The 14,068-nt window shown below is 47.3% G+C and overlaps 1 protein-coding gene across 21 annotated transcripts in view; it reads left to right on the top strand.

The window, feature by feature from the left end:
- Positions 1-14,068, top strand: part of LOC148660362 (scavenger receptor cysteine-rich domain-containing protein DMBT1-like) — a 68,173-nt gene that overhangs the window by 28,703 nt on the left and 25,402 nt on the right. For 17 of the 21 annotated variants that reach the window (XM_088634267.1, XM_088634261.1, XM_088634265.1 and 14 more), the window contains 9 exons: positions 759-785; positions 2,704-3,024; positions 3,808-3,834; positions 4,512-4,538; positions 5,623-5,661; positions 7,617-7,937; positions 10,006-10,326; positions 11,229-11,546; positions 13,336-13,659. In XM_088634267.1, coding sequence (XP_088490393.1) covers positions 759-785; positions 2,704-3,024; positions 3,808-3,834; positions 4,512-4,538; positions 5,623-5,661; positions 7,617-7,937; positions 10,006-10,326; positions 11,229-11,546; positions 13,336-13,659 — 1,725 coding nt within the window. The remainder of the gene's footprint in view (positions 1-758; positions 786-2,703; positions 3,025-3,807; positions 3,835-4,511; positions 4,539-5,622; positions 5,662-7,616; positions 7,938-10,005; positions 10,327-11,228; positions 11,547-13,335; positions 13,660-14,068) is intronic. The other 4 variants (XM_088634263.1, XM_088634266.1, XM_088634253.1 and 1 more) reach the window with 3 other exon arrangements.

Below are 14,068 nucleotides of genomic sequence, written 5' to 3'. Positions count from 1 at the left end.
TCTCTCAAGTGTGTTTATATTGTTTCCATACTAGACATGTAAACAGAAGTTCACTTCCCTGTTAACAAATGCGATAACTCATTTTTTTCCATTCAATTTATTCCCATTCATACTCCATTCAGCTGGACATAAGTACAAGTCTATCTACAGCGAAGGCCTCAATATGAGTCTGATTCACTCACAGTCTCCATCAGCCCTCAGTCTTGTGTCCCAGTGTGACATGAAGTCACTGAATCTGGTGTAGAAAGAAATTCATGTCAAGACTGAGCAGCAACTTGCCCATCAGTTGTGAGTTGTCTGCTGGTGTCAGAATGTAGTTCATGGTTCACACATCATAGTTCATAGATCCTACTAGAGGACACCTGTGGCTCTGTGCTGCTCATTATTTCTAAAGAAACTCCAGACGTGTCTTCGTCCCTCTGGAGAATTTCAAACACACCGTGGTCTACAACAGGGCTGCTGATCCTGTGACCCATTGGTGATCTCTTTCATGTGTGAGAAGATCCTCTGTCCTTCTGTACAGACAGCAGCAGAGCCAGACTAGTCAGTATCAGTGATCAGATCAGCTTCATGTACCTGAAAACACACAATTCACCAATCAGGTAGCCAACAGATTAGTCTTGTATTGGCATTTCCTGAGATCTCCTGTGTTCAGCTCCAGAGTCATCTGTCAGACTGTTTCTTCTTGAGACTGAGCAGACCAGCAGTTTGCCTGAGCTCGCCTGTCCTCTGGGATTCACAGTGTTATTGTATTGCAGGTGCAGCTGAGTTTTGGGGAACTACAGGTAAGATTTTCACTCCCTTCTTCATTTTCTATATCTGCTTGTCATGATAGTTTTCTACCTTGTTTCAAGTCATTTTGAGAATCAGCAAGATCCATGTTAGAAAGTAGAGAATAACGACTCTCACAGCACAGCAGCTTGAGCAGGTTGAGACTGGAGCAGCTGTAGTCTGTCACAGAAGCAACAGCAGGTGCTTGTTCTCTCATCTGAAGCCCTTGTGCAGGAGCAGTCATGTACAGTTCAGATCTGTCCACCTTTCTCTCCCCGAGCCCACAAGATGTGGATCAGAGAGCTCAGCCAGCGCTCGGCTGGGTGAGACACGTGAGAGCCCAGAGCACTGTCCTTGTAGGAGAGAGAGCTCTCTCAGAGCCCACTGGAAGCTCTGCTGATGGTGATGGCAGAGAGCTACAGGAGGTTCGACTCGGAGCTGAGTCTGACAGCAGGAGCACCTTTCATACTGCCTTCTGCCTAGATGACTGTGTGGGAGTCTGGAGCCACTGCAGTCAGCAAAAAGAGCCTCCAGGACATGTTCAGTCTTTTAAACATTATTGTCCTTCATCAACCGTATTCGTGTTCTACACACAGAGACTGTCACTATTTCTGTCACGGACGTCCAAAGGGACTGACCGTGGGGAGCAGGAGAGCGGAAAAAGACCCATATGCATAGCGGCGGAATGGGAAAAAGGCCCGGGCTTGTTAGTGTAAAGAGTTCAGGAGTGCCGTATAGAAGCCTATGCCCTCAGGTAGCGGACGTGGGGCGACCTGGTGCTAGGCGGGTCTCAGGACATCCGAACGTCAATGCTGAGCGAGGGCAGAGTGCAAGACACAGAGATATATAGCCCAAGGGAAAGAGAGGGACCGGAAGGGCAGCAGGTAGGGAACTAGGGACAGGACAGAGTAGGAGCGGCCTCTGGCTGAAGAGGGCGTGACAATTACACTTAATTTATCATTGGTGTGTACTAAATTTTAATTATGCCTTCATACTTTTTCAACTGTCTGGATACCCAGTTGTCTGGCAGACTGCAAGTAAGTTTCTTCAGTGCTTCCTGCAATCTGTGACAGCTCTTGGCCTTGGTCCTGGGTTCAGTTGCAGACTGGGACACACTCTTTATGAAGTCACCACCACCTTTTCTGCCATAATCACATGACACATATGGTTAATTCTGCTCCTGAGTAAAAGTTTCATTGTCACAGAGCACTGGGATTGCGGCAGCAGAGCTCTCTAACAGAACCTCTGCACTAAGCTTAGTATAGGGCCGTTAAAATCAGCAGGATGCATTTTATCACACTAGTGTGGATTGAGCCTCTGTCTTCTCTCAGTGTGCAATCTTTGTACTGGTGTGTTTGGGGCATGGAGTAACTGTGTGCTCGGACTATAGAACATGTAGAACAAGCTGAGACTATGACTGTGAATGAATCTTTCAGATCGGGTTCCCTTCTGTCTTAAGTCTGCTGAACAAATTAAACCCAGTGTGGTCTGTACAAGAGTGTAACTTTTGTGTGCAATTAAACACACTACAGGAGGGCAGATTAAGAAGGTGCTGCAATTACAGCAGAAGTGCCAGCAGAGGCCGCCAAAGCACCCCTTCTTGTTGTAAAGAGACACACTGGGAGATAATCTTTTACTTAACTAGAGTATTCATTGAAATTGTTAGTGCAGTGTGCCATATGTTTTTATTCAGGGTTTTGATTTGTATATGAAGGGCTTGCTCAGGCGTAGAGGTGTTTGGGATTCAATAGAGTGGTCTTTTTCTTTGATTGAACACACACAAAGGCTGCTGCAAAGTCTTCTGCAGTCGCTTCAACTGTCATCATGGAGGTTTCATGTGTGCAGATTCAAGGGATACCTAACCTAGGGTAGAGCCTGTCACAGATGTCTCTCTCATGATGTGCAAGCTATCTCTCCTGTCTTTGTTCACAGACAGCAGGAGAGTCCGACTGGTCGACGGACATAACAACTGCTCTGGGAGAGTGGAGGTGTACCACCGCGGTCAGTGGGGGACAGTGTGTGATGATTACTGGGACCAGTCTGATGCTCAGGTTGTCTGCAGAGAGGTGGGCTGTGGGGAGGCTGGAGCTCCTGTAGCTTTTGTAAGTTCCAGGTTTGGAGCAGGAAGTGGCCCCATTCTTCTGGATGATGTCCGCTGTAGAGGGAATGAGCCTACACTGCTGAACTGTACATCAAACGGTCTGGGAAATCACAACTGTGATCATTCTGAAGACGCAGGAGTAGACTGTACAGGTAGAGTGTTTTCAGATTTCTCTTTCAAGTGTGTGTTTACCTTGTTTCCGTACTGGAAATGTACAAAATAGTTCACTTCCATGTTAAAAAATGCGATAACTAATTGTTTTCCATTCCATTTATTCCAATTCTTACTGCATTCAGCTGGACATTACTACAAGTCTATCGACAGCGAAGGCCTCGATATGAGTCTCATTCATTCACAGTCTCCATCAACCCTCAGTCTTGTGTCCCAGTGTGACATGAAGTCACTGAATCTGGTGTAGAAAGAAATTCATGTCAAGACTGAGCAGCAGCTTGCCCATCAGTTGTGAGATGTCTGTTGGTGTCAGAATGTAGTTCATTGTTCACACATCATAGTTCATAGATCCTACTAGAGGACACCTGTGGCTCTGTGCTGCTCATTATTTCTAAAGAAACTCCAGACGTGTCTTCAGCCCTCTGGAGAATTTCAAACACACCGTGGTCTACAACAGGGCTGCTGATCCTGTGACCCGTTGGTGATCTCTTTCATGTGTGAAAAGATTCTCTCTGTCCTTCTGTACAGACAGCAGCAGAGCCTGACTGGTCAGTATCAGTGATCAGATCAGCTTTATCTACCTGAAAACAAACAGTCCACCAGGACAGCGAGCCTACAGATTAGTCTTATATTGACATTTCCTGAGATTTCCTGTGTTCAGCACCAGAGTCGTCTGTCAGACTGTTTCTTGTAGAGATACAGCAGACCAGCAGTTTACCTGAACTGGCCTGTCCACTGGGATTCACAGTGTTATTGTATTGCAGGTGCAGCTGAGTTTTGGGGAACTACAGGTAAGATTTTCACTCCCTTCTCTGTATGAAAAGACATTTTCTATATCTGCTTGTCATTACATTTTTCTACCTTGTTTCAAGTCAGTTTGAGAATCGTCAATATCCATGTTAGAAAGTAAAGAATAACAAATCTTACAGCACAGCAGCTTGAGCAGTTCAGACTGGAGCACCTGTAGTCTGTCACAGAAGCAACAGCAGGTGCTTGTTCTCTCATCTGAAGCCCTTGTGCAGGAGCAGTCATGTACAGTTCAGATCTGTCCACCTTTCTCTCCCCGAGCCCACAAGATGTGGATCAGAGAGCTCAGCCAGCACTCGGCTGGGTGAGACACCTGAGAGCCCAGAGCACTGTCCTTGTAGGAGAGAGAGCTCTCTCGGAGCCCACTGGAAGCTATGCTGATGGTGATGCCAGAGAGCTACAGGAGGGTCGACTCGGAGCTGAGTCTGACAGCAGGAGCACCTTTCATACTGCCTTCTGTGTAGATGACTGTGTGGGAGTCTGGAGCCACTGCAGTCAGCAGAAAGAGCCTCCAGGACATGTTCAGTCTTTTAAACATTATTGTCCTTCATCAACAGCAACAGTATTCATCTCCTACACATAGAGACAGTCTCTATTACACAGATTGTATCCATGGTGTTTATTTTCCTGTAATTATTAAATCAATCCTTTTCCCTTTCAGAAATCCCAGATCTCTGGGAGACTGCAGGTACGTATCTTCTGACCAAACATCAAATCGTCCCAGTGGAATCAGTCTGGGCAGCACAGCCGTGGGTCAGTTAGGAGTGCTGCTTCACTGGTCTTGGGTCCTGGGTTCAATTCCAGACACAGACGCCCAGTGTGTGGAGTCTGCATGGCCTCCATTGTTTCCTCAGTTCATGAGTGTGTATAGACTGTGTGTGAACACACTGCGATGGGCTGGAGTCCTATAGAGTGTGTATAGACTGTGTGTGAGTGCCCTGCGATGGGCTGGAGTCCTATAGAGTGTGTATAGACTGTGTGTGAGCGCCCTGTGATGGGCTGGAGTCCTATAGAGTGTGTATAGACTGTGTGTGAGTGCCCTGCGATGGGCTGGAGTCCTATAGAGTGTGTATAGACTGTGTGTGAACACACTGCGATGGGCTGGAGTCCTATAGAGTGTGTATAGACTGTGTGTGAGCGCCCTGTGATGGGCTGGAGTCCTATAGAGTGTGTATAGACTGTGTGTGAGTGCCTGCGATGGGCTGGAGTCCTATAGAGTGTGTATAGACTGTGTGTGAACACACTGCGATGGGCTGGAGTCCTATAGAGTGTGTATAGACTGTGTGTGAGTGCCTGCGATGGGCTGGAGTCCTATAGAGTGTGTATAGACTGTGTGTCAGTGCCCTGCGATGGGCTGGAGTCCTATAGAGTGTGTATAGACTGTGTGTGAGTGCCTGTGATGGGCTGGAGTCCTATAGAGTGTGTACAGGCTGTTGTCCTGCTTGCGTCCTCTCAGTGCTGCATAATGGATGATTGTCAGTGTTGTGACCTTGAGGGCCCCAGTATTTGTCCTTCATGCTGCTTGTGTCCCTGTGTTTGTGTGGCTCTGCCTCAGTGTCAGTGCAATGTGTGGGACCTGAAAGGTGCCGTCATGTCATCTTCTGACTCACCGCTGTGCAGATCACAGGTGCAGCTTGATGGCTGAGAAATGAGCAACTCCACAGCAGCCTTAAATAGCTGAAGTGTTGTGACATGACTATGATGTGATTGAAATCATACAACCCACTGCCTGTGTGAGCCTGTATCTTACTGACTGTGACTGATTTCCACAGCACCAGACACAGTCCAGAAGTCCACTCCCTCTGCTGAAGGTGAGTTTCACCTGGTTCTTTTCTAGATTGTGTTTAATATCCCTAAAATGCTCACCACTGACTTTTCTATCAGAAGCACATGAGAACTGATTCACGTCCCCTTCTGAATAAACGTGCCATTCCCACAGTGAACTTGGGATGTGGCAGCAGAGCTTCACTACAGAGTCAATACCAACAGTGGGAGTCAGTTTAGAAGCCTGGTGTAGATGGAGCCTCTGTTGTTTCTCAGTGTGCAGTTTTTGTAGTGCTGTATTGGAGACCTAGGGAAACTGCTGTGAGTGTGGAACATGTAGAATAAGCTGAGGCTAGTTCTGATAGAGTGGCTGAGTCTTATGGAACCGGTTCCTTTGTGTCTTCAATCTACTGTAGGAATTAAACCCAGTGTGGTCTTCACAAGGGTGCAGTTCTTCTTAGCAATTATAGACACTGTGTCAGAGCAGCCTATGAAGGGGCTGGTATTACAGCGCAACTTCTAGCAGAGGCTACCAAAGTACCTCTTCTTGGTGTAAAGAGACACACAGGGTGCTGAACTTTTAATTATGTAGAATCTGCGTGGAAGTTGTTAGGGCACTTTGTTAATTTGGGATTTTGATTGGTTTTTAAAGGGCTTGGTCAGTCATAGTGGTGTATGGAATTTATCTGAATGTTCATTTCTTTGTTCTAGCAATTACATATTATTTAGTAAAGCCTTCTGCACTAGCTTGAACTGTCAACGTGGAGTTTTTCCTGAGTGTGCAGATTTAAAGGACTACCTAAGTTCATGTGAAGTTTATTTGTCAGTCCCGCCATATAGAAGTACACAGGAGTGAGATATCGTTCTCTAGGTCTACGGTGCGAATACAGACAAGACACTGACAAGACAATGCTATCGACAATGTAGACATACACTGTAGACATTCCTGACAGGGTACAGGGTGCAAGGTAAATAAAGTGTGATGTGCACAGTGCAATTTACCTTACAGGACTGTGCAAAGATTTGCGCAAAGAATACATCAGACAGTTTGCCTGAAATTCATAGGCAAAAATTAACTAAGTTTCCAGATTTGGAGGAAGTGCAGTAGGTACCAGGGTGTTGAGGGGCCTGACAGCTGTTCCAGAGTCTGGTGGAGCTGGACTGTACACTGGGATACCCTTTACCAGATGGTAGGAGGGCAAAGAGGTTGCAGGAGGGGTGGGAGGGATCGTCCACAATACTGGAGGCTTTGTGTGTGCAGTGTGTGTGGTAGATGTCCTGAATGGACAGGAGGGAGGCTCCAGTGATGTTTCCTGCTGGATTGACAATTCGTTACAGGGACTTGCGGTCTGAGACCTTACAATTCCCAAACCCAACAGTGATAGAGCTGGTCAAGAGGCTCTCGATGGTACTGTGCCTCTATAGGATGTGGACAGCACGGGGGGAGGGGGAAGGTTTGCCCTTCTCAGTCTCTGCAGGAAGTGGAGAAGTTGTTGTGCTTTTTTAGCTAGGGAGGTGGTGTTCATGGTCCAAGTGAGGTCATCTGTGATATGCCCACCAAGAAACAGTACTTCTGGCTGTCTCCACAGAGAGCCGTTCATGTGCAGTGAGGAGTGCGGGCCCTCCTGAATTCAATTATCATCTCTTTTGTCTTATCGACATTCAGAGATAGATTGTTGTTTAAGCACCAGTCCACTAGTTGCTCCACCTCCTCTTTGTATGGTGCCTCATCGTTGTTACTAATGAGGCCCACCACTGTCGTGTCATCAGCAAACTTGATGATGTCATTTGCAATGTGCTTAGCAGTGCAGTCATGAGTCATCAGCGTGAACAGGAGTGGGCTGAGTACACAGCCCTAGGGGGGTTCCCGTGTTGACTATCGTGGTACTAGAGATGTGGTTTCCAATCTGGACTGTCTGAGGTCTCTTGGTTAGAAAGTCTAGAATCTTTCACAGATGTCTGTCTCACGGTGTAGGAATTTTCCTCCTGTCTTATTCTATAGGCAGCAGGAGAGTCCGACTCGTCGATGGACACAACAACTGCTCTGGGAGAGTGGAGGTGTACCACCGCGGTCAGTGGGGGACAGTGTGTGATGATGACTGGGACCAGTCTGATGCTCAGGTTGTCTGCAGAGAGGTGGGCTGTGGGGAGGCTGGAGCTCCTGTAGCTCTAGGAAGTGCCAGGTTTGGAGAAGGAAGTGGCCCCATTCTTCTGGATGATGTCTACTGTAGAGGGAATGAGTCCACACTGCTGAACTGTACATCAAGGGGTCTGGGAAATCACAACTGTGGTCATTCTGAAGACGCAGGAGTCGACTGTTCAGGTGGAGTATTTCTAGATTCTTGCTCAAGTGTGTTTATTTACAGGGTAATCAAAAACATCAAGTACAACTTTTGATAAAAGTTTATATATGAAGTTATATTAACTTTTCAAAATTGTTTATCTGATAAAACTGAATTTTATCAGCTCAAAGAAATGCAATTTCTTACCTTTTGTTAAATTTGAGTGCCTGGCAAATATGTGGCTCAGTAGGATCCTAGAACCAACACACCACACATCTTCTGAGCGACAGGAGCGTGCCTTTCAGTTCACGAACATGCCACACCTGAACATTGTCAGATCCTACTGGTGTCTGATCTGTCGGGCTGGTGCAGGACGTTTCTTCTCTCTTGACACGTCCTCTGGTGTTAGCAGAGTGTGACCTGTCCATGTGCACTGAGCCTAGGCTCCTGTGTGTGAGGAAGTGCCTCTTGAAGAGAGATACAGCAGCCAAGCTCTTGCGCAGAGCGAGGGAGCGTTTGTTTCTGACGAATGTCACGCCCTCTACTCACCGCATCCCCACACGGAAACGCACCCACACTAATTGCACTCCAGCCCTGAGCACTTCTGCTAAACGACACCGCCCCCTGAATTCGGCCAACCACGACACTTCTTCAATCAACACCCCTTCTTCCTCACACAGTACTTGGTATTGGTTGCTCTTTAGTACACCTGCCTCGCCTTTGAATCTCTTTGCCTTTTGACTCAACGTTGCCTACCACGGAACTTCACCTCGACTTCGCCTACTGTCTCGCCCTTCTCTGGTTTGGATACCTTCGCTCTTGCCTTTTTCCTCACGGGCCTTGGAACTTGACTCGGACTTCGCCTCTCGTATTACTCCCAAGGTACCGCATAGGGTCCACCCTCCCGTTTGCTTAGTGGGTCATTCCTGACAACGAAAGGCTTCTGCAGAGACCTGTGGGAACTAGAATAAGGCTCATCAACGGCTGCAGTGACCTAGGGGCTGCTGTGTCTCTCTTGCCGTTCTTCTGAGTCTCCTTCAGGAACAGGATCCACCTTCTGAGGGGGCAGCTGGTGTCTGCTTCAGCAATCCTGTCCCTGACCATCTTTACTCAGGTTTTCCATTTTAGGAGTTCTTTCCAAATCCTGAATAGTCATGAAGATCATTCAGGCCCATATCCCTGTATCGGAGTACCTGCTTAGAGGCACAGGCTTTATCGACTCACTGAGGCACGCACTCAGCAGCTGGGTCTGTAACTGATTGAAAGCAGCACCACACACACGGTGATCGCAGTCACAAGCCCTGCAGAGCGGAGCAGAGCCCCGGCTGGTGTCACTCGGACTGCAGGCTGCACCCTCCTGCAAGTCACTCCCTGTCCCCCCTCTCCCTTCCCCTCCTGTCTGCATGCAGCTGAGTCACCTCCTGTTCCGGCTCAGCACTGCAGTCCCAGTGGCGCCGCTGGACTGGACCTGGTGCCTCATGGGCACGTGGGAAGAAGACACCACTGGTGTCGCAGTGGACAGTGGGAGTACAGGGGTGCCCGGGAGTGACGTCAACCTAGAGAAATACAGATGCTGTCTGCTTGGATCAGTACTCCTGAGCAAGGACATTGTGTCTATTTAACCAACCCTTGAACTTTTCAATATGTTGTTGTTGCTGAAGGCGACATGTTGGCACAGTGGCCAACATTGCTGTCTCGCACTGCTGGGGCCCTGGGTTCAATCCCAGACCTGGAGTGCTGTTTGTGTGGAGTTTGTATGTTCTCCCTGTGATCGCATGGGTTTCCTCCAGTTGCTTCCGATTCCTCCTACCGTCCAAAGACATGCTGGGAGTTGAATTATCTTCTGGGAAAACTGGCCCTGTTGTGAGTGTGTGTCTGTGTCTGGTGTGAGTGTCTCTGTCTCTACCCTCCGATGGGCTACTGTCTTGTCCACAATATACTCTGCCTTGTACCTGTTGCTTGCTGGGATAGGCTCTGGCTCCCCATTGACCCTGAACTAGAAGAAGGAGTTAGAATATGGATATTGTCTTTAAATGCCTCATGCTCATGTACCAATTAATGATGTTACTCTCCTGGTTCTAAGATTTTTCCTCCTGTCTTCATCCACAGGCATCAGGAGAGTCCGACTGGTCAATGGAACCAATAGCTGCTCTGGGAGAGTGGAGGTGTACCACCACGGTCAGTGGGGGACAGTGTGTGGTGATGACTGGGACCAGTCTGATGCTCAGGTTGTCTGCAGGGAGGTGGGCTGTGGGGAGGCTGGAGCTCCTGTAGCTCTAGGAAGTGCCAGGTTTGGAGCAGGAAGTGGCCCCATTCTTCTGGATGATGTCTACTGTAGAGGGAATGAGCCCACACTGCGGAGCTGTACATCAAGGGGTCTGGGAAATCACAACTGTGCTCATTCTGAAGTCGCAGGAGTAGACTGCACAGGTAGAAACTCTCCAGATTTATATTGTGTGTATTTATGTTTTTCACATTTAGGAAATCTGAAAATAAAAATAGCTCTAATTATACTCTATTGATAAGGACATAACTGCAAGTCTATCGACAGCGAAGGCCTCGTACGAGTCTGATTCACTCACAGTCTTGTGTCCCAGTGTGACATGAAGTCACTGAATCTGGTGCAGAAAGAAATTCCTGTCAAGACTGAGCAGCAGCTTGCCCATCAGTTGTGAGTTGTCTGCTGGTGTCAGAATGTAGCTTAAGGTTCACAGATCATAGTTCATAGATTCTACTAGAGGACACCTGTGGCTCTGTGCTGCTTATTGTTTCTAATGAATCTCCAGACGTTTCTTCAGCCCTCTGGAGAATTTCAAACACACCGTGGTCTACAACAGGGCTGCTGATCCTGTGACCCATTGGTGATCTCTTTCATGTGTGAGAAGATCCTCTGTCCTTCTGTACAGACAGCAGCAGAGCCAGACTAGTCAGTATCAGTGATCAGATCAGCTTCATGTACCTGAAAACACACAATTCACCAATCAGGTAGCCAACAGATTAGTCTTGTATTGGCATTTCCTGAGATCTCCTGTGTTCAGCTCCAGAGTCATCTGTCAGACTGTTTCTTGTTGAGACAAAGCAGACAAGCAGTTTCTTGAATAAGGTTTCAGTGGCGCTCACTGTCCAGAGTTGACACAGGAGAGGCTTGGAAAGACCAGCTGGAGAAACAGGAGTGTGTGCTGAAGCTGCAGAACAAAAGGAATCTCATTCAACTGGAAGTACTCCACATCAACTTCCCTTGTCTTGTCAATCTCCTACAGCGCACTCTGGTCTCTATATGTTTGTCCTTGTCTGTCATGGTGTAAGAACATCCTTGCTATCATTATCCACAGGAAGAAGAGTCCGATTGGTTGATGGGCCCAATAACTGCTCTGGGAGAGTGGAGGTGTACCACCGCGGTCAGTGGGGGACAGTTTGTGATGATAACTGGGACCAGTCTGATACTCAGGTTGTCTGCAGAGAGGTGGGCTGTGGGGAGGCTGGAGCTTCTGTAGCTCTAGGAGGTGCCAGGTTTGGAGCAGGAAGAGGCCCCATTCTTCTGGATGATGTCCGCTGTAGAGGGAATGAGTCCACACTGCTGAACTGTACATCAAGGGGTCTGGGAAATCACAACTGTGATCATTCTGAAGACGCAGGAGTCGAGTGTTCAGGTAGATTCATATCACAATTGCTTTATATATGGAACCATCTGATGTTCAGCTCCAGAATCATCTGTCAGACTGTTTCTTGTTGAGACACAGCAGACCAGCAGATTACCTGAACTCGCCTGTTCACTGGGATTCACAGTGTTATTGTATTGCAGGTGCAGCAGGCACAGTTCGGGGGAAGGACTTTGTTCTCTCCCTTCTCTCTATGAAAATACATTTTCTATATCCGCTTGTCATTACATTTTTCTACCTTGTTTCAAGTCAGTTTGAGAATCAGCTAGATCCATGTTAGAAAGTAAAGAATGTCGACTCTCACAGCACAGCAGCTTGAGCAGTTTCAGACTGGAGCAGCTGTAGTTTATCACAGAAGCAACAGCAGGTGCTTGTTCTCTCATCTGAAGCCCTTGTGCAGGAGCAGTCATGTACAGTTCAGATCTATCCACCTTTCTCTCCCCGAGCCCACAAGATGTGGATCAGAGAGCTCAGCCAGCACTCGGCTGGGTGAGACACCTGAGAGCCCAGAGCACTGTCCTTGTAGGAGAGAGAGCTCTCTCAGAGCCCACTGGAAGCTCTGCTGATGGTGATGGCAGAGAGCTACAGGAGGGTCGACTCGGAGCTGAGTCTGACAGCAGGAGCACCTTTCATACTGCCTTCTGCCTAGATGACTGTGTGGGAGTCTGGAGCCACTGCAGTCAGCAGAAAGAGCCTCCAGCACATGTTCAGTCTTTTAAACATTATTGTCCTTCATTGGCAGCAACAGTATTCATGTTCTACACACAGAGACTGTATTACACTTATTGTTTTTTCAGTTTCTATTTTAATTATGCAATAATGCCTTTCAACTGTCAGCATACCCAGTTGTCCGGCAGACTGCAGGAACTTCTTCAGTGTTTTTAGCAATCTGCCACAGTATAAATATCTGGACAGAACAACTGTGAGGCAGTTAGGAGAGCTCCTTCACCTGTCTTGGGTCATGGGTTCAAGTCCAGGGGCACACACTGTACGATGTCACCACTTTTTTTTTACCATAAGAAGTGTAGTTAATTCAGCTCCTGAGTAAAAGTATCATTCTCACAACCCACTGGAGGTGCGGCAACAGAGCTCCATAACAGACCCTCCACTAAGATTAGTTTTGAGCCAGTAAAATCAGCAGGATGCAGTTTATCACACTAGTGTGGATTGAGCCTCTGTCTTCTCTCAGTGTGCAATCTTTGTACTGGTGTGTTTGAGGCATGGAGTAACTGTGTGCTCTGACTATAGAACATGTAGAACAAGCTGAGACTGATTATGACTATGGGTGAATCTTTCAGATCTGGTTCCATTCTGTCTTAAGTCTGCTGAACAAATTAAACAGACACAACAGTGTGGTCTGTACAATTAAAGACACTACAGGAGGGCAGAATAAGAAGGTGCTGCACTTACAGCAGAAGTGCCAGCAGAGGCCGCCAAAGCACCCCTTCTTGTTGTAAAGAGACACACTGGGAGATAATCTTTTACTTAACTAGAGTATTCATTGAAGTTGTTAGTGCAGTGTGCCATATGTTTTTATTCAGGGTTTTGATTTGTATATGAAGGGCTTGCTCAGGCGTAGAGGTGTTTGGGATTCAATAGAGTGCTCTTTTTCTTTGATCAAACACACACAAAGGCTGCTGCAAAGCAATCTGCAGTTGCTTCAACTGTCATCATGGAGGTTTCATGTGTGCAGATTCAAGGAGCTACCTAACCTAGGGAAGAGCCTGTCACAGGCTTCTCTCTCATGGTCTAAGAATATAAATTTTGTCCTTATCCACAGATAACAGCGGAAGAGTCCGACTAGTCAGAGGACACAATAACTGCTCTGGGAGAGTGGAGGTCTATCACCATGGGCAGTGGGGGTCAGTGTGTGATCATGACTGGGACCAGTCTGATGCTCAGGTTGTCTGCAGAGAGGTGGGCTGTGGGGAGGCTGGGGCTCCTGTAGCTTTAAGAAGTACGAGGTTTGGAGCAGGAAGTGGCCCCATTCTTCTGGATGATGTCCACTGTAGAGGGAATGAGCCCACACTGATGAGCTGTACATCAAGGGGTCTGGGAAATCACAACTGTCTTCATATTGAAGCTGCAGGAGTCGACTGTTCAGGTAGAGTAAATTTAGACTGCTCCTTCAAGTGTATATATTTTTTACAGTCAGGAACTGTGCACAAATGCTAACCTCAATGTTAAACGATGAGATGATAGGAGCTCCCTTAATACTACATTAATCAGGACAGTGTTTTCAGACTGCTCTCTCAAGTGTGTTTATATTGTTTCCATACTGGAAATGTAAACAAAAGTTCACTTCCCTGTTAACAAATGCGATAACTCATTTTTTTTCCATTCCATTTATTCCTGTTCATACTCCATTCAGCTGGACATAAGTACAAGTCTATCCACAGCGAAGGCCTCAATATGAGTCTGATTCACTCACAGTCTCCATCAGCCCTCAGTCTTGTGTCCCAGTGTGGCATGAAGTCCCTGAATATGGTGCAGAAAGAAATTCATGTCAAGAC

The sequence above is a fragment of the Lepisosteus platostomus genome, chromosome 6 (genome assembly GCF_059453375.1).
Source record: "Lepisosteus platostomus isolate fLepPlt1 chromosome 6, fLepPlt1.hap1, whole genome shotgun sequence".
Classification (NCBI taxonomy): domain Eukaryota; kingdom Metazoa; phylum Chordata; class Actinopteri; order Semionotiformes; family Lepisosteidae; genus Lepisosteus; species Lepisosteus platostomus.
The sequence above is the reverse complement of the archived record's forward strand: the minus strand, read 5'-3'. Positions and strand labels throughout refer to the sequence as shown.